The sequence below is a fragment of the Aegilops tauschii genome, chromosome 2 (genome assembly GCF_002575655.3).
Source record: "Aegilops tauschii subsp. strangulata cultivar AL8/78 chromosome 2, Aet v6.0, whole genome shotgun sequence".
Classification (NCBI taxonomy): Eukaryota; Viridiplantae; Streptophyta; class Magnoliopsida; order Poales; family Poaceae; genus Aegilops; species Aegilops tauschii.
The window spans coordinates 168348803-168373094 of NC_053036.3; the positions used below are offsets into that span (position 1 = coordinate 168348803).

Genomic DNA, 24292 nt, shown 5'->3' on the forward strand with positions numbered 1-24292 from the left:
CGAAGGACATCTACATTGTCATTGGTTGTATTCGCTCCCTTTCTCCCCCACCCCCCACAAAAAAAATCAGGTTGGCACTCAAGAGAGGCCAGAGAACCAATTTTTGTAAAAAGAAACAACATCATTGTTGGCTCATAGGGTGGAAGTTGGAGGATCCACATAAGCTATTTCAGAACTTGGGTGTTGCTTCTATTTCGAGCATTGTTAAGAGATCGCCATTGGTTACGATCCAACACCTCAAATTTCATAAACAAAATAAATTATGTAATATGTGATCAATCTCAAATTTAATTCACTTTATGCATTAGTACATTTCTCGACGAGCATGGTGGGCTGAGGCGCAGTAGCTCGAGGAGTTTGTGGGCACAAGGCTGATGCATTCACAGATGAAGACACTGATCTGCTCCTTGCCAGAAGAATTGTGGCACTCTAGAAATGGCGGAGGATCAATTGTTTCTTTTTAGTTGGCGGAGAACAATTTGCATTACATATTCAAAAAAGAAAGAATGCCATTGTTAGCTCGTAGGGCGGAGGCTGCAGGATCAACAAAAGCTGTTTCGGCATGGTTAAAAGATCACCATTGGTGAAGATCCAAGGCCTCACATATTTTTTAATAAACAAATTAAAGCAATTATGCAATATGTGATCGAACTATAATTTATTTGACTTTGTGCAGTACATGTACATATGCCCGTCATTATTTGCAAAATCTGAAGTTGCGGTGCCTGTATGGCCAGCCGTATAGCTTATTTTACTACACATTGGCGGCTAAGGCATGCACCCATGAACCTAATTTACCGACAAAGAATCAACCAAAGAAAAACGAATGTCCTCTCAAAAGAAAAGAAAAAAAAACGAACGAATGAATCCTCTGCATGTTAATTATTTGACTGTTAATCTGCCCCTTCGACTATTTGTTATTCCTGACGTGGAGCCGGGTACTTCGCTGAATAGTAGCCGTTGATTTTCCATTCAAAATTAGAGCCTTGAAACGATCGTTTCCCTCCTCTGCACTCTCACCATTTTTTCCATGTGGTACAGCACCGCGTCGGCTGCCGCTGACACCAGCTCGGCTATGTCCCTGCAGAGAGATTGCCATTGCATACAGTTAGCTCCCAATTGGTTGCATGCATGCATTTGCGCGTGGACATTCACGCCACGGATGGAATTATATATCGAAGAGGAAGAAAATGATGCATGCATGCATGCATGCGTATATGGATCCATGAGTGACGTACCCTGTGGCCGAGTCGTAGGTGAGGCCGACGGTGTTCTTGGCCTCGCGGAGCGCGTACTTGTAGCGCTCGACGTCTTGCGGGAGGTAGTCGTCGGAGGCGGCGAGGGCCTCGGGGAGCACGAGGTCGGAGGGCTTGATGTTGTAGAAGATGGGGATGATGGTCTTGCGTGACTCTACGAGCGTGGCGAGCTCCCACAGGCAGTACTCCGAGTCGAAGTAGCTCGGGGAGAAGATGGCAACGGCGACGCTGCATTCGCTGATTCCGGCGCTGATCGTCTCCCTGAGCCGGTCGCCCGGCCGCATCGACATGTTGTCCAGGAAGCCGCGGATGCCGCTCTGCGCGAGGCGGTCGTAGAGCAGGCGCGCCACCGTCCGCTTCGTGTCCACGCCGCGGTGGTTGATGAACACGTCGTATTGGGGTTCACCGGCCAGAGACTCCTCGTCGTACTCCACCCGCCGCGCCAGCACGGCGTGTCGCTGCTTCCCCCCCTCGCTCGCGCGCATGGCCTCTGCAGACGCGCTCAGCCGGGACGCCATGATGGACGACCTACGCGAAACTCCGGTTGAGGCCATTGATCGAGCTAGGTCGAGCAAGCTCAGCTGCGTACGTGTATGTGCGTGGATCGATGGAGATCTGTACTGCTACCGGCCGTACGTACGGGTGTGCAGGTAGCTAGCTAGGTCCGGGACGATCGAGACGGCTGGCTAGCTCACGACAGCAGCCGGATGAATTGATCAAACTGATGGATGGATCGAAATGTCCGTTGGTGAAATGACCGATCGGGGAGCTCAGGTTTATATAAGGCCAGAGAGCGGGAGCTATGAGCTCTGCACGTACGGCGATGGAGACCGGCGGCACGCGCGCGAAATCGTTCGCATGGTGGCTATGAGCAACTGGTCGCGGGCGGGATCAGAGGTTTGAAAAGGTGGAAAACTAGTAGAAGACGCGTACGGAGCAGCTACCGATGGAGCCATATGGTACGTGGTAGTAGCAGTCCGGTTCAATGGTGCCCTCGCAAGACGCGAGGAAACCAACCCACAGACCAAGATACTATAAACTACTACTAGTAGTGAACGTTTGATCTTACGTTGATCACTTTTACAATCGTCTAGTAGTATTTTTGGTTCATCGGTTTGCGTGGATAACATGCAGAATTGCAGATCGATCCGGCCTTTGTGCGACGAACGAATGAACGAATTCTAGGCAGCTTTGCTTTGATTTGTCAGCCAATGGGCATGCATGCTTGGACCGGAGAGGGGGAGCACATGCATGTGGAGTATTTTAGATGGATTGGGACACAAGGAAAAGCAACCGACGGGACGGGTTGGAGGTGGAACAGAGACTACTCCACGTACCACCGGGCGAGGGGCGCGGGTAGAACTACCGTTTCGAAACAAGAGACCGTTTCCTTCCTGGCCGGGACGCGCGCGCGCATGGACGCTGACGTCATCTTGGACTCTCCGACTGTACGTCCGTGCCTGCGTTCGCTTTGATGAGTTCAACTTTCAACACCTCGTACCTGACTCCTCGTCCAAATTAACCCTAGCTAGTACATCTTTTCTCGGTAAAATGGGGAGGTGATTCCTGTTTCTTCTTTTTGACAGTAGTAATGAAGACGGTGATTCTTGCTTGTTTTACCGGACGAACGGGCGTCGCGTCAAGAGGGTGCATGCCCGGTATTTGACGACATGCATGGATCCACCTCGGTGCCAGGTAGATCGATTGTTTTGGGACGTGGGGCCCCGAGACTGATCCAAGAGATCTGGGTGACAGGGACTTGAAGAGATCAGGTAGGACGGCGTGCAGCTGCGTGCATTGCGTGCGTGCGCGCATGCGTGCATACGGGTTGATTTGTTCCTCTGAATACATTTCCTTTTTTTCTCGCGAGGAGCAGAATTTCAGGTGCCGATGAAATGCCGATCAATGGCCAGAATTTCAGGTGCAGCTACATAATTGCTGATATATTCTACTATGTCGTAACAGTGCAACTTCACCCGCAAAAAAAAAGTAACAGTGCAAATTAAAGTGTTGCATATGGAAATATCCTATTAACTGAATATTCTATGCATAGATCTGTATATGTGTGTTCTGCATATATATACATACAAGAATGAATAAGCTTTGCCCGTCCTTAGAGCATCTACAACCAGAGCACACATATCCCCCAAGTGTCCGGATGAAAAAAGTCATCCAACCGGATTGTGTATACTCAACTCAAACGTTCGGTCCGACCTACGCCCTCCTACCCAGCCCATATGTGGGGCGAACATGGAATGCCCAGACCCGTCCGCCATGTCGGACTGACGAATGGGCCCGCGCTAAAACTCATCGGTCCGACGAGCGCTTCCTTCGGTTTAGGTGACGACGCATTTCTAGCCCCATCGTATTTCCTCCCTCCCATCCATGCTGCCGCTGGCCCTTCTCTCCATATTCCACTTCGAACCCAACGTCGTCGCCGTCCGACTGCCGCCATGGTCCGAGGCAAGATCACCTTACTAACCCTAAAGCGCTGGGTGAGCATGCACGTCCTGAAGGAGGCATATGCCGCGCATCGCGCTACATGCATTGGGGTCGGCTTGCCTTCTGATAGTCCGGGCGAGGAGGCGCCGGGGCACGAGGAGGTGGAGGCGGTGGATATGGAAGAGGCGAGCAGCAGCAGCAGGAGGAGGAGCCACCATCAGACGAGGAGGAGGAGCCACCGTCTGAGGAGGAAGAGGAGGCACCAACGACGGAGCAATGCCTCCTCAAGCTCCATGTCCCGAGGCCGGTGTCTCCGGCACGAACATGCCTCCTTGGACACGCATGCCTCCTCAAGCTCCATGTCCGCCTCGTGGAGGCCGGCCGCCAATGACCACGAGGCCGGTGTCTCCGGCACAAACATCATCGACAGATCTAATGAGTAGTGTAGTTGCTAGGTTGCTAGTTCCTACTATGTTTTATGTACCTAAATCATGAATATTGCATGTCTGTTGCATGAAAATGGGGATCATCAAATGGGAGTGTGGTTGTGATGTGTGAAATATGAAAGGTGACCCGGCGCTGGTTTGCTAGTTTGTAAAATATGAGATGTGATCTGACGTGTTTGTAGACGTTTGGGGGCTCAATTTTATTATGTAGGGTTGTAGACGCTCTTAAAAAATCCCTGCCTCACGTGGCATATGTGAAAGAAAAAAACTCTACCAGAGCCAAAGATGAGGTGCGAACGAACGACTAAAGCATGAGCATGCCTTTTCTTTTCTTTGGGAAATGTATGAGCATATTATTTTCCTCTCCGGGAAATGTATGAGCAGGAAGTATGACCTAAATCATGCTAGTATTTTCTTATAGACAGATTAAACAGGAACATAAAAGATTGTACTTTAGTTCAAACATATTTATTGTAGCTGCCCTTTAGGATAATACATATTTTATTTTAAACAGATGTATGGTTGCAGCCCTTTGACAAATTTATCCATTCTACCATTACCAAACTTAAGACCCAACAAGTGAAACAAGCTTTTTGTTAAGAGAAACGAGATCTGAATACCTTAATAAGAGAAGAAAATTGGAAGGGAAAGAAGATCGAAATTGCTGCACGTACGACGCTTGGATATACGATTTTGTACGATTCCTGATCGGGTGGTGGGCAGCGGCTTGCTCTGACACAAGGACGGTATGATATACAGTGCCGTATGAAAATAGTCGTATCGCATAGCAATGCCCAAAGAAGATAGAGCATACAAACAGAAGCGGAAGAGGCCTCGTCCTAGACTCCTGGGGCACTTGCCGGTCGCCGGAGGTACAGCTGCGGAGAGTTGCGGACTGGCAGGGCAGCGCAAGCGCCGGTGCTCACCGTTGTGATTCCAGGCGGCGAGCGGCCTCAGCGTTTGGTATGCAACATGTGCATCCGTGCATGATGTGCTCCTCCTCACGGCGTTGTGGCAATTGCCAGTTAATTAGGAAAGTTAATTAATTACGATAGTAGTACGAGGAACCCAATTGTGACGGGATATGAGGATCAGCTGATTTAGGGAAGTTATTAATTAGTACTAGGAGTATATGTGTTGTGCCAACTGCCAATTAATTAGGGGAGTTAATTAATTTCCATAGTATGAGGAACCCAATTGTCACGGGATATGAGGATCACCAATATTCCAAGTAACTTTAACTCTTCGTGTTATTTTCAAGCCGATCGAGCACGTGGTTGCACAAGTGGAAGTGGAATTGTATCATGCAGAGATGTAGAGATCTGTTCAAATGCTTGCACACCAAGATTGCATTACTAACTTAGCTCGCTATATTCAGTCAACAATTTGTATCACACTTTAAGTAGAGAGCGACTGAGAATTGGTAGTCTGATCTAACATAGGATCGGATCAACACTACTGTGAGGACACACAATATTAAACTATTCACAATTGTCACTTCTTTTTAAACGAGGACAACCTCCCGCCTCTGCATCGATTGCTACACGGTAAATTGTTGATTATTGATTAAAAAAACATTGTTGATTATTAAACAATGTCAAATATTGTTACCGAACAAATCGTCTTATGAAAATGCCGAGGTCATCCACATCGTTTCTTTTACATATGCAAAACTTATACCATGGAAACGGTGGGTTTGGTCTGAGATTTCAGTGTGACAAATTTGTGCGATGAATTTTCCCCAAAGAAACTCCTCCTACCAAGACTTGAATATGATTACAGATGTGTAGCATTTTCTAGATCATAATACATATGTATCACATTTTCTATTTTGGATATGACTAGTGGACCAAACGCAAATGCGAAGAGCAGTAATATAACTAAGGCCAACTCCAGCGCACGACCCCAAACGGACGCCCGTTTTGGCCTGTTTTCGTCCGTTTGGGTAGTGCAATTGGGTCGTGTCCGGGCCTGTCCTGAGATGCGGTGGCTGTGCGTCCAGCGTGCGGACGCATCCTTTGGCCCCATCCGATCCGCCACGGCCAAAAATGGCCATATATTCATATTTCAATGTTCAAAACAAGTTTGCACGTCCAAATATTAATTGTTTGATTATAAATAGTTTTACAACCCAATCGAAATTGTCTCTAATAAAATAGTTTTACAACCAAATCGAAATAGTCTAGAATGCACATAATGAACCAATACATCTATTGGTTGCCAATGTGATTCCACACATGCTCAACCAAGTCATTTTGAAGATCCAAATGAGTGTGCCAATCACGCATTTCGCGATGAAATTGGGCAAACTGTTCAAACGTGGCCGGTTCTTGGTGCAGGGGCTCATCATTTTCACCTTGAAAATCAAATCCTTGGTCGAAGATCCTGTCATCACGCTCGTCCTAGACGATCATGTTGTGCATGATCACACAAGCAATCATCACCTCCCAAAGCTTTCCTTCATTCCATGTCAGTGCAGGGTTTCGAACGATACCCCATCCGGATTGAAGCACACCAAAAGCACGTTCCACATCCTTTCTAGCACTCTCTTGCATTTGGGCAAACCTCTTTCTCTTCTCACCTTGGGGGTTTGAGATTGTCTTCACAAAAGTTGACCACTGAGGATATATGCCATCAGCAAGGTAGTATCCCTTGTTGTATTGGTGGCCTTGATCTCAAAGTTGACAGGTGGGGAGTGGCCTTCTGCAAGCCTTGCGAAGACTGAGAACGCTGCAGCACGTTGATATCATTGTGAGAACCTGCCATGCCAAAGAAAGAATGACATATCCAAAGATCCTGCGAAGCCACCACTTCTAACATGACAGTGCATGCTTTAACATGCCCCTTGTACTGGCCCTGCCAAGCAAATGGACAGTTCTTCCACTCCCAGTGCATATAATCTATGCTGCCAAGCATGCCTGGAAAGCCTCTAGCTGCGTTGACCGCCAACAATCTCTGTATCAGCGGCATTTGGCTCCCTCAAGTACTCAGGGCCAAACACTGCCACCACGGCCTTGCAGAAGCTGTACAGTGACAACAGACATGTGGACTCGCTCATACGCACATACTCATCCACCAGATCGCCTGGAATTCCATATGCAAGCATGCGGATGGCCGCGGTGCATTTCTGGTAAGAGGAGAATCCAAGCTTGCCAAGGGCGTCGGTCTTGCACTCGAAGTATGGGTCATGAGCAACCACTCCCTCTTGGATACGATTGAACACATGCCTTTTGTGGGCATCCGAGGACGAATCGTCCGATGAATAAATGAAGTGGTGGATGAAAAATTCATGTCCACTGTCCATACCTTTTGTGGGCAAAGTGTCGAACACCTTGCGGTCGCGGTGGCAAAGCAGCCACGATGATCACCTCGATGCAGCAGGGGTGGTTGGCGGCCGGCTATTGGCCGCTCTGGAGCACTCGACGGAAGCTGTCGTGGCCCATAAATGTCGTCGACGGTCGTATCCCCTCTGCCACCGGCTACGATGGCGACGGCCAAATCTCCTCCAAGCGACGGCCAAAACTCCTACGAAAGCGCGGGCGTGGTGGCGGCCATGTCGAGGCGTGGTTTGGTATGGATGGCCGGGGGTGAGCAGTGAGGAGGCGGCCGGAGAATAGTGGCGGTGCCGGATGCCACTGATGGGGAACGTAGCATGCAATTTCAAAATTTTCCTACGATCACGCAAGATCTATCTAGGAGATGCATAGCAACGAGAGGGGGAGAGTGTGTCCACGTACCCTCGTAGACCGAAAGCGGATGCGTTAGTTTAACGCGGTTGTTGTAGTCGAACATCTTCACGATCCAACCGATCTTAGTACCGAACGTACGGCAACTCCGAGTTCAGCACACGTTCAGCTCGATGACGTCCCTCGAACTCTTGATCTAGCAGAGGGTCAAGGGAGAGTTCCGTCAGCACGACGGCGTGGTGACGGTGATGGTGATGTGATCCGCGCAGGGCTTTGCCTAAGCACTACGACGCTATGACCGGAGGAGTAAACTGTGGAGGGGGGCACCGCACACGGCTAAGAGAACAATTGATGTGCTATGGGGTGCCCTCCCGCCCCCGTATATAAAGGAGGGTAGGAGGAGGCGGCCGGCCAGAAGGGGGCGCGCCAAGGGGGGAGTCCTACTAGGACTCCTAGTCCAAGTAGGATTCGCCCCCTCCCCCTCTTTCCCTTTCTCCACCGGAGGAAAAATGAAGGAGAGGGAGAGGGAGAGGAAAGGGGGGGTCGCGCCCCTCCTCCTTGTCCTATTCGGACTCCCTAGGAGGGGGCACGCGCCACCCCCCGCAGGCTTCCCTCTCTGTCCCTTAGGCCCATGTAGGCCCCCCCCAGGGGGTTCCGGTAACCCCTCGGTACTCCGGTAAAATACCCGAACCACACGAAACCATTCTGATGTCCGAATACTACCTCCCAATATATGAGTCTTTACCTCTCGACCATTTCGAGACTCCTCATCATGTCGGTGATCTCATCCGGGACTCCGAACAAACTTCGGTCACCAAAACACATAGCTCATAATATAAATCATCATCGAACGTTAAGCGTGCGGACCCTACGGGTTCGAGAACTATGTACACATGACCGAGACACATCTCCGGTCAATAACCAATAGCGGAACCTGGATGCTCATATTGGTTCCTACATATTCTACGAAGATCTTTATCGGTCAAACCGCAATAACAACATATGTTATTCCCTTTGTCATCGGTATGTTACTTGCCCGAGATTCGACCGTCGGCATCATCATACCTAGTTCAATCTCGTTACCGGCAAGTCTCTTTACTTGTTCCGTAATGCATCATCCCGTAACTAACTCATTAGTCACATTGCTTGCAAGGCTTATAGTGATGTGCATTACTGAGAGGGCCCAGAGATACCTCTCCGATACTTGGAGTGACAAATCCAAATCTCGACCTATGCCAACCCAACAAACACCTTCGGAGACACCTATAGAGCATCTTTATAATCACCCAGTTATGTTGTGACGTTTGATAGCACACAAGGTGTTCCTCCGGTATTCGGGAGTTGCATAATCTCATAGTCAGAGGAATATGTATAAGTCATGAAGAAAGCAATAGGAATAAAACTTAACGATCATTATGCTAAGTTAAAGGATGGGTCTTGTCCATCACATCATTCTCTAATGATGTGATCCCGTTCATCAAATGACAACACATGTCTATGGTCAGGAAACTTAACCATCTTTGATTAACTAGCTAGTCAAGTAGAGGCATACTAGGGACACTCTATTTTGTCTATGTATTCATAGATGTGCTAAGTTTCCGGGTAATACAATTCTAGCATGAATAATAAACATTTATCATGATATAAGGAAATATAAATAACAACTTGATTATTGCCTCTAGGGCATATTTCCTTTAACCGGGTGGGGCGGAGGAGAGCGGGTGGAGGCGTTGGAGAGGAGTGGACTGCTAGTGTCCCCGACAGGCGGGCCACAGGGGGACAAGGGCGTGCATCGAGCCCGTCCGCGCGATGTCCGTTTCACCCCAAAGTCGGCGCAAGTTTGGGCCGGGAATGGGTCGAAAACAGACGGAATCCGGACATTTGTCCGTTCGGGGCCGCCTTATTCATTCGTTCTACCCCAAACGGATGCACCCGGACAAGATGTGGTCGCGCGCTGGAGTTGGCCTAAGCTACTAGGGGTTGGGGCGCCACCCGATGGCGCCTCCTGATAGGAAGTTTGTGCGGGGCCAGCTTGACAAGCGATCTTCCACCCTTTTTTTCTTTAATTGCTGATGAACATGCACATATAAGCAAGGAATTTGCAATACAATTGACAATTAATAACAAAACAAAGAACATTTGAACAAACAACAATATTTTAGAGACCTTGATCCCCTTAGGTGGCGGATTATTCACAACCAGATTAAACACTATATTGTACAAATAACAACAGAAAATTGTGAAACCTATTTGGCGTAGAACCAACTGTACACTTGAGGGGCAAGAGGTTGAAGCTCGGCCAACCGTTGAAGTTCACGACAACGGAGCTGAAGCTCCTCCTGTTCACCGGCTGAAGCTCTGCAAGCAGCAGATGTTTAGAGTGACGCAAGAGATGCTTCCTTTGCTCCTCCTGTTCACCGGCTGTTCTGTCGGATGCTTCGCAGCTGCCTGTCTGTCCCTCTGGTGTCATTGATCTCATCAACATCCTCTCCTTGGTTGGTCATCACCTGAATTTGTGTCATACTATTTTTGTTACTGTCATTTGCATAATGTAAACTTATAGCTGATGCAAATAATGAACTTTTTCTATTAACACCCAATCTAAAACAAAGCGAACTGTAATAAATTAGAGAAGATAAATCAATAGTTTCGGTGATGTTACCAAAGAATTATAAAATGTTATTGACAACATATATCATAGCTTTACTACATTGATATTCATAATTATTTCGGTGATGAATTGAGCTTTATTTACCTATTATATATTTTTGTCTTTCGCCAAACTTTAAATGATATAACCTTGGCAAGAGGTATCCCTAAACCTGCACAACCTCAGGTTGTAGTTCTGCCCAATCTATCTCCTCCAACACCCATAGCAAACCCAAAACAAGTAAATGGAATGAAGTATTAAGACCAGGAATGATTCTCAGGATTTTAAGAACAGGAGGTAACATAATCAACACTCTTCTAAAATAATGGTAGACAAGTGTTTGAGAAAACTATGAAAAAACTTACTCAAACATGCTGTCATGAGACAATTCCTCTGTGCTGCCTGGTTATCAACCGCCCTGGGATAGTTACTCTGAGCTGCCATATTGTCTGCTCATCTTAATCCCTTCCACGAACCATTGCCTAGTCAAATTACTACATTAATTAATGGCAAGCTTGTTTCCCTTCCTTTTCAGCTAGAAATGCTACGTATCTATCACCTGTATGAATTGTTAGCGTAGGTACAACACTGAATCAATATATAAAAACCAAAGGCTACACGAACGAACATCAAATATATTTATTAAGATAAAATATATTGTAATGAATCCACAACTGGTAACCGTGTCTAGTGAATTCTGCTACATCTATGTACATGTTTGCCATTGATCAAAACCACAAATTCAGAAGCCTGAACTGGCCTGTGGTGGCTTGATCACTTCAAATTGGAGGGACTATTGGGCCAAATCTTCTTCTTTCCAGGAAGCTATGGGCACCTCACAGGGGTATAGAGCCGTAAGCGCGGTGGGGGTGACAGAGGATGTGCTCGTACGGTTCATAGTTGGGCGAGGTCCCTCGAGTCATCTCTGCCACTTGGAATTGCTTATGAGCTGTTCTTAAATGCTCTTCAAAGTACTCAAGCTTCGCCTTTTGGACTCGAAATCCAAACGGAGAGAGTTGCAAGATCTTGTCAAATTGATTGATTTAGCTGGCGACGAAAAGGAGCACTAAATGCAACTCGAAAACGCGTATAGTAAGTAGTCTTCGTCGATGGGACAAACGCTCAAGCTATATCATGACTGCTGGAACGAAAGACCCGATGAGTATTTTAAAATTGAGGTCGCAACCAGGTGCATGCCGTCGCCATGCCTGTTCATCCTTCTGAAGATGTGCTCCGCTCCTGCGGCCATGTCTCACCTTCTTGCCAAGCCCTGCGGGTCACCTTATTGACCTTGCTAAACCCCACCATATCACTGCTCACGTCGGACCTCTCCTCCGCCTTCGATGACACCTCGTCATCCAACTTGGGTTGGCCCTGGTCTGCGTCCTCCCGCTCTCCGGTAGAGGCAATAAACACGCCCCGTGGTCGTCAATCCATATCATGGCAATTTTCCAAGGGTAGCAGCGTTGATGGGCACCATTTGCATGAAATTGTTCAACATCTTTGGGAGATTAAATCGCTAATCTAGAATGACACTAAGAAACTGAATCAAATCCACATACTATCCCAACACCAGCCATATTGCAATACATTATGAATTTCGATTGTATGCCTCAACTGGAAATACAAGATTGGACATACACCAAAATAACTCGGTACAAAAAATATGCCTACAGAAAGAAACAACAGAAACACTCTACAGATTTCACAAGAATGATTCGATTAGCGTTCATCAAAAGTTGCTTGTACAGGGGTTCTCTTCATTTATTTAGACCATTTTTTACTCTGCACACCTTACTGTAGAGTGTAGAGTTATAGTTATTACTTCAATATTCGGTTTGCAAATCATAATTAGTATTGCAATCATTTCGATCATATTTGGAACGGGGTCTGAACTGAAAAGGAAAATTAGGGCCATCATGTATAGGTAACAAAGTGAGAATGATTTGGAAAAATAAAATAGGGAAAACATTATAGAAAAACCATTTATATCATGAATTGGCAACAAATTTAGTGGGATTATTTCTTGATGTTACCTCTCTCTCCTTCCATTTTGCAATGCAATCAGGTGCAGACCAATCAACTGGATGGTGAAACTTGCATCTTTCAATAAACTTGCAAAATACGGTCTTCACAACATACATCACAAATAGTTTCTCTAGGCCTCTGAGGGTAAGTCATTGGCTCAGGTTCAATATGTATTTTACAAGAGAGCATATGTCAGTTTGTGTACTTCATAGTACAAATTATATTTTACAAGAGAGTATAGAGCAGTGCAAATGCAACATATTCAGAGATTGTATTGGGCAGTGCCAGGTAGGGGAACGCCCCTTCAATTTCCTTTATGGATCTAGATAGCACATACATGCAATTTTTTATAAACTTATTATACTGATGCACCACGTGAGAAAGCTCTAATATAAACTGAGACGACCAAGCTCTAATATCAAGTTGATGATTATTAACAAAAATAAATATGGTGCATTTACGCCTATTTGACAACAAATAATAAGAAATATTAAGTAGAAGTACTCGGTAATAAGTCGCAAGCACTTAAGAACTAATCCTAGAACTACCATTGCCATATGGGAAGAATCTGGTGTATTTCCAATAATAATTCACTTTTATTTCAGAACGAGAGCTAAAAGGAGGAGGGTATGTAAATATATCAGATAAGAGCCTAAATGCTCATATTGTGACATCAAATAATTTATATGCAAATATAAGACACTTTTAAATTGCAGATAATATTGACTTCTGCATGAAAATATCATTTGCTCATCAAAGCACATGAAGTATAACTATCGACAGCTTAAAATATTAGCATTAAAACATGTGCCAAATCTTAGAGCTTTTATGTTGGGCAACCAACACAACTGCAGCAGAAGAAAACTACAGTCCAAAGGGGAGCTTTATGCAAAAATATTGATCCATAAATTATATTATAAACCATACAAAATACTAAAGTCGATCTATATTAGCAAACATATACAAAACCTGACCCACTTCAGAATCTTCAATGTATATAATTTGAACTTTATAGAGAAAGGTTTGCTGCATAACTGTTATGTGCATTGATCCATAAGAATTCTTACATCACAATTATGTTTTCATAGAGAAACAAATATAATGTAGAAACAATGATGTAAGTAGTTTGACTTTGGAACTTCCAAAGAATAACATTGACTTGTCCGCTCTATAATCAAACATCTAGGCATCAAATGTCAGAAATGAATATGCATCATTATTTTTTAATCGATTTTGAGAAAAGCAATCACAAAGATAAAAGAAAAATTCAACCAGACCAAATTGATCACCTACAACATGTACACCACTAAGAACCACTTTTTAAGATCTCGCCGCTATACTCACCTTGCTCCAATCAATACGATAATTCAACCGCTCAGTATAGTATGATAACTAGGACGATCTAGTCAATGAACAACCTAGTGAAATTTGCCCTCGTATATTCTATACAATATCAATTAGTAGTGTGGTTTTAGCGGAAATTAGTGGTGTGGGATTTGCAGGAAGTACATAGCACATATATAGTAATTGTTCATGTATGACAATTTTGGTCTGCTTCACAGTGGAAGGACTAAACTGTGAGACAAACAAGGGACAATAACAAATCAACAATAGCCCGTTATAGCTGCGACAGTTATACCTTATAATGGAAAAACCATAGCAAGTATATATCCACAATATCATGTATGATATCCAGCTACAGTGATGGTAATTCTTTCATATCCTTGTTGAGACAGATCCGGAAACACGATTTAAGGTCTTGCTTACGAAACATGTTACAGTGGCTTGGATGTTTTTTACAAGGAAAAACATGGCCGTATATAAGTCAACAAAAATGGTAGTGCCAAATCAGATAGTACCATGCTAGTCAAATATCAACAGAAGCTCGTGAAGAGCAAAAGAGCTAACCTCCTCACTGGCATCACACTGCACTTCGACTTTTAAAAGTAATACTCAAGAAATTAAAAGAAATCTAGACACTTGCCGGATGACAAAGACACAGAACAAGACGAAACCGTCTCCATTTCCAAACATATGTGTGTCAGATCTGTAATACACACATGCCAATCATATACTGTTATTGGAGGAAGTAGCACGGATCCAGCTAATATTACCTTATCTTAAGAGCGGAGACATCAAATGGATGGTGAAATTGCAAGATTGGTCTGTCATGGCATCATCGTCTTTTGTATTGCACAAATGAATCAGCCAACACGTACATAGAGGTCAAAAGTGTATGATTGACAGATTGTATAAGGCAACAAGAAAAAATAGTACAAATTGACACCTTGTAGAGTAGTCCAAGGAGAGACTACTTAAAAGAGGAACATGGAAGAATGAAGAGAAAAAAAGAAAGAGGGTGATGTTACTCAGCCATGGATTAGTCTTGTGTGTGATCTGAGAGGCCATGGTGCGTTCGTCCGGGTGGGAAAGATCGATGACGAGGATCCAGGTGCCGAAGACGAGACTGATTAGTGATCACCACAAACAAAGAACACAGAAACAGGGAGCATGAGAACCATAAATCGAGAGGCCAAATGAGAGGGATAGGGCTCACAGAGAGGGTCTTCTCATTGCCTCATCGTGGACATCCACTGGAGACACGTCTTGCCGGAGCCGCCCGTGCCTTATTCTTCAACCACCCTGACCTCCTCCCGTGGCTGTCGTCAGCCCCCGCCTCCTCATCTGCACCCTTCTATTTTGTGCTTCAGCACTGGACATGAACAGCAAATTTAGATAGTCATACTCTAGCTCTATTTTTTGGTACATGGTATAAGCCTAGGATAAAATCTGTGAACATACATTTTGCATAAGCTATCATAAACCAACCGATGGTCTCCGGGTGAAAGAATATGTACAGAGACAAGTGGTCAGTTCACCATATGCCCTGTCATCAACTACGACATGTTAAAAAATCCACATGTGTTATATCCCCTGTTACGAAACTACGACATGTGAAGATCTTCACAAGTGACAAATTGGCAACTAAGCTGCATCTATGCTAGTATCATTTAAACAATAATATAATGCTTCAGCATCAAGATATCATTGTTTTATAGTGCCAAACAAAAAGGATGCTGGCTTTGCACTACCACTGTCACACAAAACTGCATGCGAGCAGCTCAATAGTACTAAGACTGACCTATTCACTAGTTTTCCCTTTTTTTGCGGAAACCGACATCATCAAGTTAAAAAAACAACACTGCAGTACAGATTACACTTCTAACGACTTGTAATCAACTGCTGAGTAACTCTAATTTGCGGACCAAGAGAGTTCATTAGTCAGGGGCCACATTAAATCCAAAGTATCTTTAGATGATAAGTTTTCATTAAAAAAATCCTCAGTTTTAAGTTCAGACTATCGAATCCACAACACTAAAGCGGAATAACCAATCGTATCTAGTATCACAAGTGCACGATCGACTAAAAAACATAAACTAAAAAGAATCTGATAGAGTAAGATCGCATGAGTAGACACCAAACTACCCAACTCACAGATCAAATCAAGAACCCGCATCGGAATCGCCCAACAAAAAGAGCAAGATTGGGAAAGCTCACCTTGACATCAACATCACATCGATGCGCCCCCCCCCCCCCCCCCCCCCGACCAATGCTCCTCCTGTGTCCCTCACATGCTTTCATCGCCAGCGACCTACTCTTCCCGTGTCCCTCACAATATGAGTATTAGACAGTCGTATCATACAGTAAGATATAATGTTAGGTTCTAAATCATATCCTGGGATTTTGACAATCATCCCAAAATTGATGGAATAAGAATACCCAAGCTTTTTCGATGGAACACAATCTGATGTGAAAGGAGAGGCTCATGATAGGTCTCCACATCTGTAATGGAGGTTCAAATTATTGAGAAAAGAAAACCATGAAACAAGCATAAATAGATAAATATATCAAAGAATCTAGCGAAATTGATGTACAATGGTTTACATTGGAAAGATCAATCAAAGATAAAAGTGAGAAGCTCATATGCATAAATCCAAGTGACCATAGCATAAATACAGAATCAAAGTGACCAAGTGTAGAGGATTTACCTTGCTTGTTGGCAACACCATGGAACGGAGACCCTGTGCGCAGGTCACCAGAACCGCAGAGAAAAGCTCACTCTGTGCGTGTGTATCCATCACGTACGAAGAAGTGTCTTGGTATACGCATGATGAGCAAAAGTAAGATAATTAACTATCAACTCACCATAATTATCCATGTAAAAGGAAATTTACTTGGCACTTAGAAGAAGCTTCCGTAGAACTGTGTTGTCGGGTAAGGCCGTAAGGGGCATCAACGCCATCTTCGATGAGCACCGATTTTGCTATCCCGTCCCTCCTAGGTGCCGGCAACCTGAAGCTGAAAGGAACAAATACATTCATCACCTGCAGCTCCAGGAAGATCAAACATAAATGTCGAGTCACTAAGATAAAATCAGTTGTACTACACATGCCAAGGTTTTCAATCCGTTATTCAGTTCATGAATGTTTCGGTGTGCACACACATGTTTCACTAACTTTCAACGGATTAAAACAAAAACATTGCATCACTGATTTTCACGAAACCAAAAAGTCTTTTTTTATGCGATTCTGTAAATTATTACCAATACAACGAATATAATAAGAAGAGTACATTTCCTGTCAAGACCCTTTTCAGCAGATTTTTGTTCAATATTTTAAGGTTCCATTGTGTAAGTACCGTAGCAAAAATAAAGCAAGTGATCTCTTGTAGGTTTAGAAATGTTATATTAATACACAACACTAACATATACACAAAATTGTGAACCTTCCGAGCTCTAAACTCATTTCAACACTTATTCATAAAATGCTAAGTGTGTTAGCTACATGTAAGTTTGATGGCACAGTTAGTTGAATTCTATAGTTGCCAAGCAATTCTCCCAGTAGCACAACAGGCATACATCCGTGCTCGACATATCAAACGAGACAAACATATCACAATGTACTTTGTACCAAACAAATTCCCCATCCATACCTAATTTCAGATTAGACATTTTCTCTGTACACGGGTGGGAAGAGTCAACTTGTGCCCAGATTTTGTTTTACCGTTTCTGTTGAAAGTGCCATGCACATTATCAAAAACAAATTGGAGTGACACATCAAGTACTTTTAAAGCCTGTCTTGAAAGACTCACAAAATTCAGTGCAAACCTTATATATCATATATGGTTTTCTTGTTTCTATTTGTGCCTTCAAAATGTCAAACCAGATGGACTGTGCTGAAACAATTTTCTTCGCTTTACCCTGAAATTGTGTAGCAAGGAAGAGCACAGAAACATATTAGAAAAGGAAGGGGATGAAGATCTGTTGTACCGAGGAACATGTAGAGGCAGGGAGGTTGAGTTCCTACCTGGTGCCTGACTGGTAGCGAATGGATGGGGCACTAGAGGGCAAGCCAGGAAGAGGGCCAACGAGGCGGACGACGGCTAGAAACAACGGGCCGCCGGAGCGGCGGTCCTCGAGTTAGCGCGCGGTCCGGCACTCCCTCATACCGATGGCGACAACTCCGGGAGGAGCGGAAAGCAGATGCGTGAGCAGCAGCCATGGTTCCTCCGAATATGGTGACGCGATGGAGAAGGAAGTGTGGCAGGGGGCGCATCAACCTCGTCCGGGTGGATCTCGTCCTTTTCGCCACCTTGCCGTCAGGGCCGTGGGGAAGAGCAGCGCCACACCTGGGCGCCGGCGGTGGCGGCGGCGGCAGACGAGGGAAAGGGAGAGGGAGAGAATCGGGGGATGAGGACTGGGTCCGCATCTCTTGTCGCTGCTGGCCAATCTCTTTCGCTCTTTCTTCTCGATGAAGTGAATCTTTTTGTCTTCTAGTTAGTCCGACGTGGACATCGCGAGCACTCGCCCTTGATGCGTAGCTGAATGTGTTTGATGTACTACCGACCAACAATTGAACATATATATTTATCATCAAATATCTCCTTGCAAGCTCTTGGTATTGGTGCTTCTAGTACACAACCTCCATGACACCTCATTCAATGTTGTCATGTGCACCTATAGATACTTGTGGGCAACAAAAAATTATACAGCAAAAGGCGCCAACGATGCCATATATATCAGCTCATAGACAGAATACAGAGTGAGAGTACATAACCCTAAAGGGGAGAAAGAAGAGCTTGAATTACATGGCAAGACCTATCCGTATGAACCGAGCAAAGATAACTGAAAGAAGATTCAACCAGAAGGATTACAACCTGAAGAGCACGACACTAAGGAACACCGCTGGAGAACCTTTTCGGCTTGAAAGTATCCTGCAAGGTCACTGCTCTTGTAAAAAAAAATTGAATACAGAAGTCTGGGTAGTCCATAATTGTTAGGGAACGTAGCATGCAATTTCAAAAAAATTCCTACGCTCACGCAAGATCTATCTAGGAGATGAATAGCAATGAGAGGGGGAGAGTGTGTCCACGTACCCTCGTAGACCGAAAGCGGAAGCGTTAGCTTAACGCGGTTGATGTAGTCGAACGTCTTCTCGATTCAACCGATCAAGCACCGAACATACGACACCTCCGAGTTCTGCACACGTTCAGCTCAATGATGTCCCTCAAACTCTTTATACAACAAAGTGTCGAGGGAGAGTTTCGTCAGCATGACGGCGTGGTGACGGTGATGGTGAAGTAATCCGCGCAGGGCTTCACCTAAGCACTACGACAATATGACCGGAGGAGTAAACGGTGGAGGGGGGCACCACACACGGCTAAGAAACAGTTGATGTTGTTGTGTGTTCTAGGTGCCCCCCTCATATATATATGTGGGAGGGAGAGGGAGAAGCCAGGGGGGGGGGGCGCCCCAAGTAGGAGGAATCCTACTTGGAGTTCCTCCCAAACCGCGCGCCCTCCTGCCATATATAACCGAGGTGGAAGGAAAGTGGGGGAGAGGGAAGGAAGTAGGAATCCTAATCCACACTTTCCTTGCCCTCCCCTCTTTCCTTCTCCTCCTCATAGAGCTGGCCTCAATAGGGGCACACCAGGGCTGGTGTGTTCCCTCACTTGGCCCATAAGGCCCATATCTTTGCCGGGGTGCCCGAAACTCTTTTCTAGTGACCCAATAAGTACCCGGTACCCTTCAGAACACTTTCGGTGTCCGAATACCATCGTCCTATATATCAATCTTTACCTCTCGGCCATTTCGAGACTCCTCGTCATGTCCGTGATCTCATCCGGGACTCCGAACAACATTCGGTCACAAAATCACATAACTCATATAATACTAAATCATCATCGAACGTTAAGTGTGCGGACCCTACGGGTTCGAGAACTATGTAGACATGACCGAGACACCTCTCTGGTCAATAACCAATCGCGGAACCTGGATGCTCATGTTGGCTCCTAGATATTCTATGAAGATCTTTATCGGTCGAACCGTTATGACAACATACGTAATTCCCTTTGTCAATCGGTATGTTACTTGCCCGAGATTCGATCGTCGGTATCTTCATACCTAGTTCAATGTCATTACCGACAAATCTCTTTATTTATTCCGTAATACATCACCTCGTGACTAACTCCTTAGTCGTTTTCTTGCAAGCTTATGATGTGTATTACCGAGAGGGCCCAGAGATACCTCTCCGATACTCGGAGTGACAAATCCTAATCTCGATTCATGCCAACCCAATAAAACACCTTCGGAGATACCTGTAGAGCATCTTTATAATCACCCAGTTACGTCGTGACATTTGACAGCACACAAGGCATTCCTCTGGTATCTGGGAGTTGCATGATCTCGTAGTCAAAGGAATATGTATTTGACATACATGAAAGCAGTTGCAATAAACTGTACGATCAAATGCTAAGCTAGCGGATGGGTCTTGTCCATCACATCATTCTCGTAATGATGTGATCCCGTTCATCAAATGACAACACATGTCTATGGTTTGGAAACTTAACCATCTTTGATTAACGAGCTAGTCTAGTAGAGGCTTACTAGGGACACGGTGTTTTGTCTATGTATCCACACATGTATCAAGTTTCCGGTTAATACAATTCTAGCATGATTAATAAACATTTATCAAGATATAAGGAAATATAAAATAACAACTTTATTATTGCCTCTAGGGCATATTTCCTTCAGTCTCCCACTTGCACTAGAGTCAATAATCTAGTTCACATCACCATGTGAATAACACCTATAGTTCACATCGCCATGTGACCAATACCCAAAGGGTTTACTAGAGTTAGTAATCTAGTTCACATCGTCATGTGATTAACACCCAAAGAGTAATAAGGTGTGATCATGTTTTGCTTGTGAGAGAAGTTTAGTCAACGGGTCTGCCACATTCAGATCTGTATGTATTTTGCAAATTTCTATGTCTACAATGCTCTGCATGGAGCTACTCTAGCTAATTGCTCCCACTTTCGATATGTATCTAGATCGTGACTCAGAGTCATCCAGATCGGTGTCAAAGCTTGCATCGACGTAACTCTTTATGACGAACTCTTTATCACCTCCATAACCGAGAAATATTTCCTTAGTCCTCTAAGGATAATTTTGACCGCTGTTCAGTGATCTACTCCTGGATCACTATTATACCCCCTTGCCAAACTCATGGCAAAGTACACAATAGGTCTGGTACCTAGCATGGCATACTTTATAGAATCTATGGTTGAGGCATAGGGAATGACTTTCATTCTCTCTGTACCTTCCGCCGTGGTCGGGTTTTGTAACGCCCCGAGACCGTCGCTTCAGAAGACTTCCTATTTTCGTGATCACCGCGTGTTTCTTTTGGTACTTGCTCTTTTATTTTTGCATTGCATCATGTCATCATGCCATCATGTCATTAATCTTTGCATCAAAACTCAACTAAATAAATTGCATGGATCTTCGATCCATTTAAATCGAGGGAATTCACATGGTGATTTCTCTTTATAACATATCCTCCTAATATTTATGGAGCTATTATAAATATTCCATTAGTTTGGAATTAACCGGAACACACTTGCAAAATAATTCCCATGCCTATTTCCACTTCAAGTTTCACCTCCAAGCTTTGCCAACAATTCTTTTCCCTCTTATCGAGACCCTTCCTAAATGTTCAACATGTTGGACACTTTGTAATCCTACTCCTTCTTCTCATCTTTTTTTCTGTTTCATCTTGCCCTTTCCATCTAAAACATCATCTAGTGCAACACCCCATCACAAGCGTCTTCCTTTCTATTCTCACCCATTTATTGCAAGTGGTATTTTTCTGTCCCAGTAAAATGTTCACTTACTTTCTATAAATCTTAAACCATGCCAACTACCTCTTTGTCAAATCTCATCTCTTTTAAAGTTGTTTTGGTTGGGTTAAAAAATGGCTCAAGTTTGAATTCAATTCAAACTTGAATTATTTTTCTTCCTCTAAAAATTGCCAAACCAATTTATTCAAATTGTGTATATTATCAAGACTTCAGAGATATTTTCTTTTCTGAAATATTCCACCTCTAGCACCTCCTTCTTTTCTCTAAAGTTCTGGTTGAGGAAATAAAGAAAAGAAGGAAGAAAGGGAGAGAGCCCAACCAGCCTCCCAGGCCGGCCCATCCTTCTCCGCTGCCTCCTCTCCTCCATGGCCCAAGGCCCAGCCGCGCCCTCTTAACCCTAGCCCAACCGACCCCATGGCCCGATCCCCTCTCTCCCCTTCGTTCTCCTCCTGCCGCCGCACACACACGCACGCATCGAGCAGAGCCCGGCTCGATCCCCTTATCCCCTCCACTCATCTCCCTCCTCGAGCCAGAGGAGGAGCCCCGCACCCGTTTCTCCAGCGCCGACCTCCTCCTCGCTCCCATGGCGTCGCCGCCCGTCAAGCTCCACTGCCGGCGCCCCGAGCCATCCTTCTCCGCCGTGCCTCCTCCCCTCTGCAGGCCCCCTCTCATGGCGCCGCCTTGCCTCCATGGCCGCCGCGCCTCCCTCTGCAGCACCAGGCCGCGGCCACCTCTCCTCGCCATGGCCCTCGCGAGCTTCCTCCCATGCCGCCTCTCCTCCTGCTTCTCCTTGTCGCCACCAACCCGCCTCGACCTCACTGCGGGCAGCAGCAGTTGCTGCTGCACCCTCGCGCTGCGCCCTCGTCCCGATTCCCTCCTCTGTGCGCCAAGTCCCTCGTCCGCTGCTGCTCTGCTCCGCTCCGCCGCCACCGCTCCGTCCAGCAAGCGCGCCTCCGGCTGCCGCAACCTCTGCCTCCTCCCTCCATTCGGCCTCAACCGTCGGAGACACGCCGCCTCCCCGCCACGGCGCCGCGCCCCTGTTCGTCGTCGTTGTCACTTTGAGCCCGTGCCCACTTCTTGTCGCTGCTCGCGCACCGCCCAGCCTTGCTGCTGCCACCAGAGGCCTTTTGTCTCACGTTGTTTTGGATCAGCAAGGATGAGACGCCGAGACCCGTACCCGGACTGTCAAGCATCGCCCCGTGGAATTTGCCAAGCACCACTTCGACAAGTGTACCTCTACTTCGGATTCACCAAGTACCCCTTCGGATGCGCCTAGTTCGACTACATGTACCACCAAGTTCCTCTATCGTCGACCCGAACATCTACGAACCGTGTACGTCTACCGTCGCCGTGGATCCGACAAGATCCGTGTACAACTACTACCCCTACGACACGTGAACAACTACTTCCACTTCGAACGCGTTCCGCCCCGATTGCACGCTTCGAAGGTATAACCCCGAGACGACGTCCGTGGACCGAATGCATGTGTTGTATGAGATGCTCATGTTTGCACCGTGTTCGAAATTGTCGCTTGCGCGTTCCTTGTTTCCATGCCGCCGTGCCGTGGGAACCCGGTAACCGGGAGCACCCCACCATTCTCTTGCGTGTTTCACACATCTGCACAATTCTCCTTGCGCCGGTATCTCCATGAGCTACCGGAACCGATATGTTGCCGTGGCATCATTTTCGTTATCGTTGTCGTGGCACCCTTTTCGTCCCACCACGGTAACAAATGCTTCATAACTTGCTCTTGTCCACGTTTTATAAAATTGATTAAACTTGCATTGTCATCCGCATCATGATAACAACATTTAAAATGTTTACAATTGATGTTCGCATTAAAATTGCTAAATGACATGAGGATTTTCCGGAATTATTGTTTGTTGTTCCGGCCTCATTTAAATTGCCTAAATAGGTAGTTTCCATATGCTTCACCTCTTGCCATGGTTAATAACATTTAATATTGTTGGGTACATAAATGAGAGAGAACTAAATAATTAAATGTGGTGTTTCGTCAATATGCAACTCGTTGCATATTGAGCTCCACTTAATTTGTAGTGTTGTTTGTTGCACCTTGCCATGCCATGCCTCATTAAACCGGACATGCATCATACTTGTTTGTGCATCATGCCATGTGTATGTGGTGGTTGTTTACTATGGTGTTTGTTTTTTTCCGGTTTGCTTCTCCCGTTACCTTCGGTTTCGTTCCGGAGTTGTGAGGATTCGTTCGACTACGTCCGCTTGTCTTCTTCATGGACTCGTTCTTCTTCTTTGCGGGATTTCAGGCAAGATGACCATACCCTCGAAATCACTTCTATCTTTGCTTGCTAGCTGTTCGCTCTATTGCTATGCCGCGCTACCTACCTCTTGCTATATCATGCCTCCCTTATTGCCATGTCAGCCCCTAACCTTGTCACCCTTCCTAGCAAACCATTGTTTGGCTATGTTACCGCTTTTGCTCAGCCCCTCTTATAGCGTTGCTAGTTGCAGGAGAAGATGAAGATTGCTCCATGTTGGATTATGTTTATGTTGGGATATCACAATATCTCTTATTTAATTAATGCATCTATATACTTGGTAAAGGGT

At 45.4% G+C, this 24292-nt stretch overlaps 1 protein-coding gene and 1 long non-coding RNA gene across 19 annotated transcripts; both read right to left on the bottom strand.

The window, feature by feature from the left end:
* Positions 1 to 450: 450 nt before the first annotated feature.
* LOC109786069 (probable 2' cyclic ADP-D-ribose synthase BdTIR) lies at positions 451 to 1810 on the bottom strand. Its single transcript, XM_020344647.4, has 2 exons — positions 1239 to 1810; positions 451 to 1081 (listed from the first exon to the last, which is right to left on the bottom strand). The coding sequence occupies exons 1-2, from the start codon at positions 1808 to 1810 to the stop codon at positions 979 to 981; spliced, it is 675 nt and encodes a 224-aa protein (XP_020200236.1). The 3' UTR covers positions 451 to 978.
* Positions 1811 to 9947: 8137 nt separating this feature from the next.
* Positions 9948 to 18380, bottom strand: LOC109786119 (uncharacterized). Of its 18 annotated transcripts, none has more exons than XR_002238253.4 (9): positions 17875 to 18379; positions 17676 to 17768; positions 17501 to 17576; positions 16744 to 16867; positions 16558 to 16664; positions 16067 to 16351; positions 15311 to 15395; positions 10846 to 15221; positions 9948 to 10337 (listed from the first exon to the last, which is right to left on the bottom strand). It is a non-coding gene; the product is annotated as an uncharacterized lncRNA (long non-coding RNA). The 18 variants fall into 18 exon arrangements; XR_012202184.1 differs by lacking the exon at positions 17501 to 17576 and adding an exon at positions 10586 to 10691 and having other exon boundaries at positions 10846 to 10962; positions 12517 to 15221; positions 16558 to 16867; positions 17875 to 18373; XR_012202183.1 differs by lacking the exon at positions 17501 to 17576 and having other exon boundaries at positions 10846 to 14975; positions 15086 to 15221; positions 16558 to 16867; positions 17875 to 18380.
* Between the last annotated feature and the right edge of the window lie 5912 nt (positions 18381 to 24292).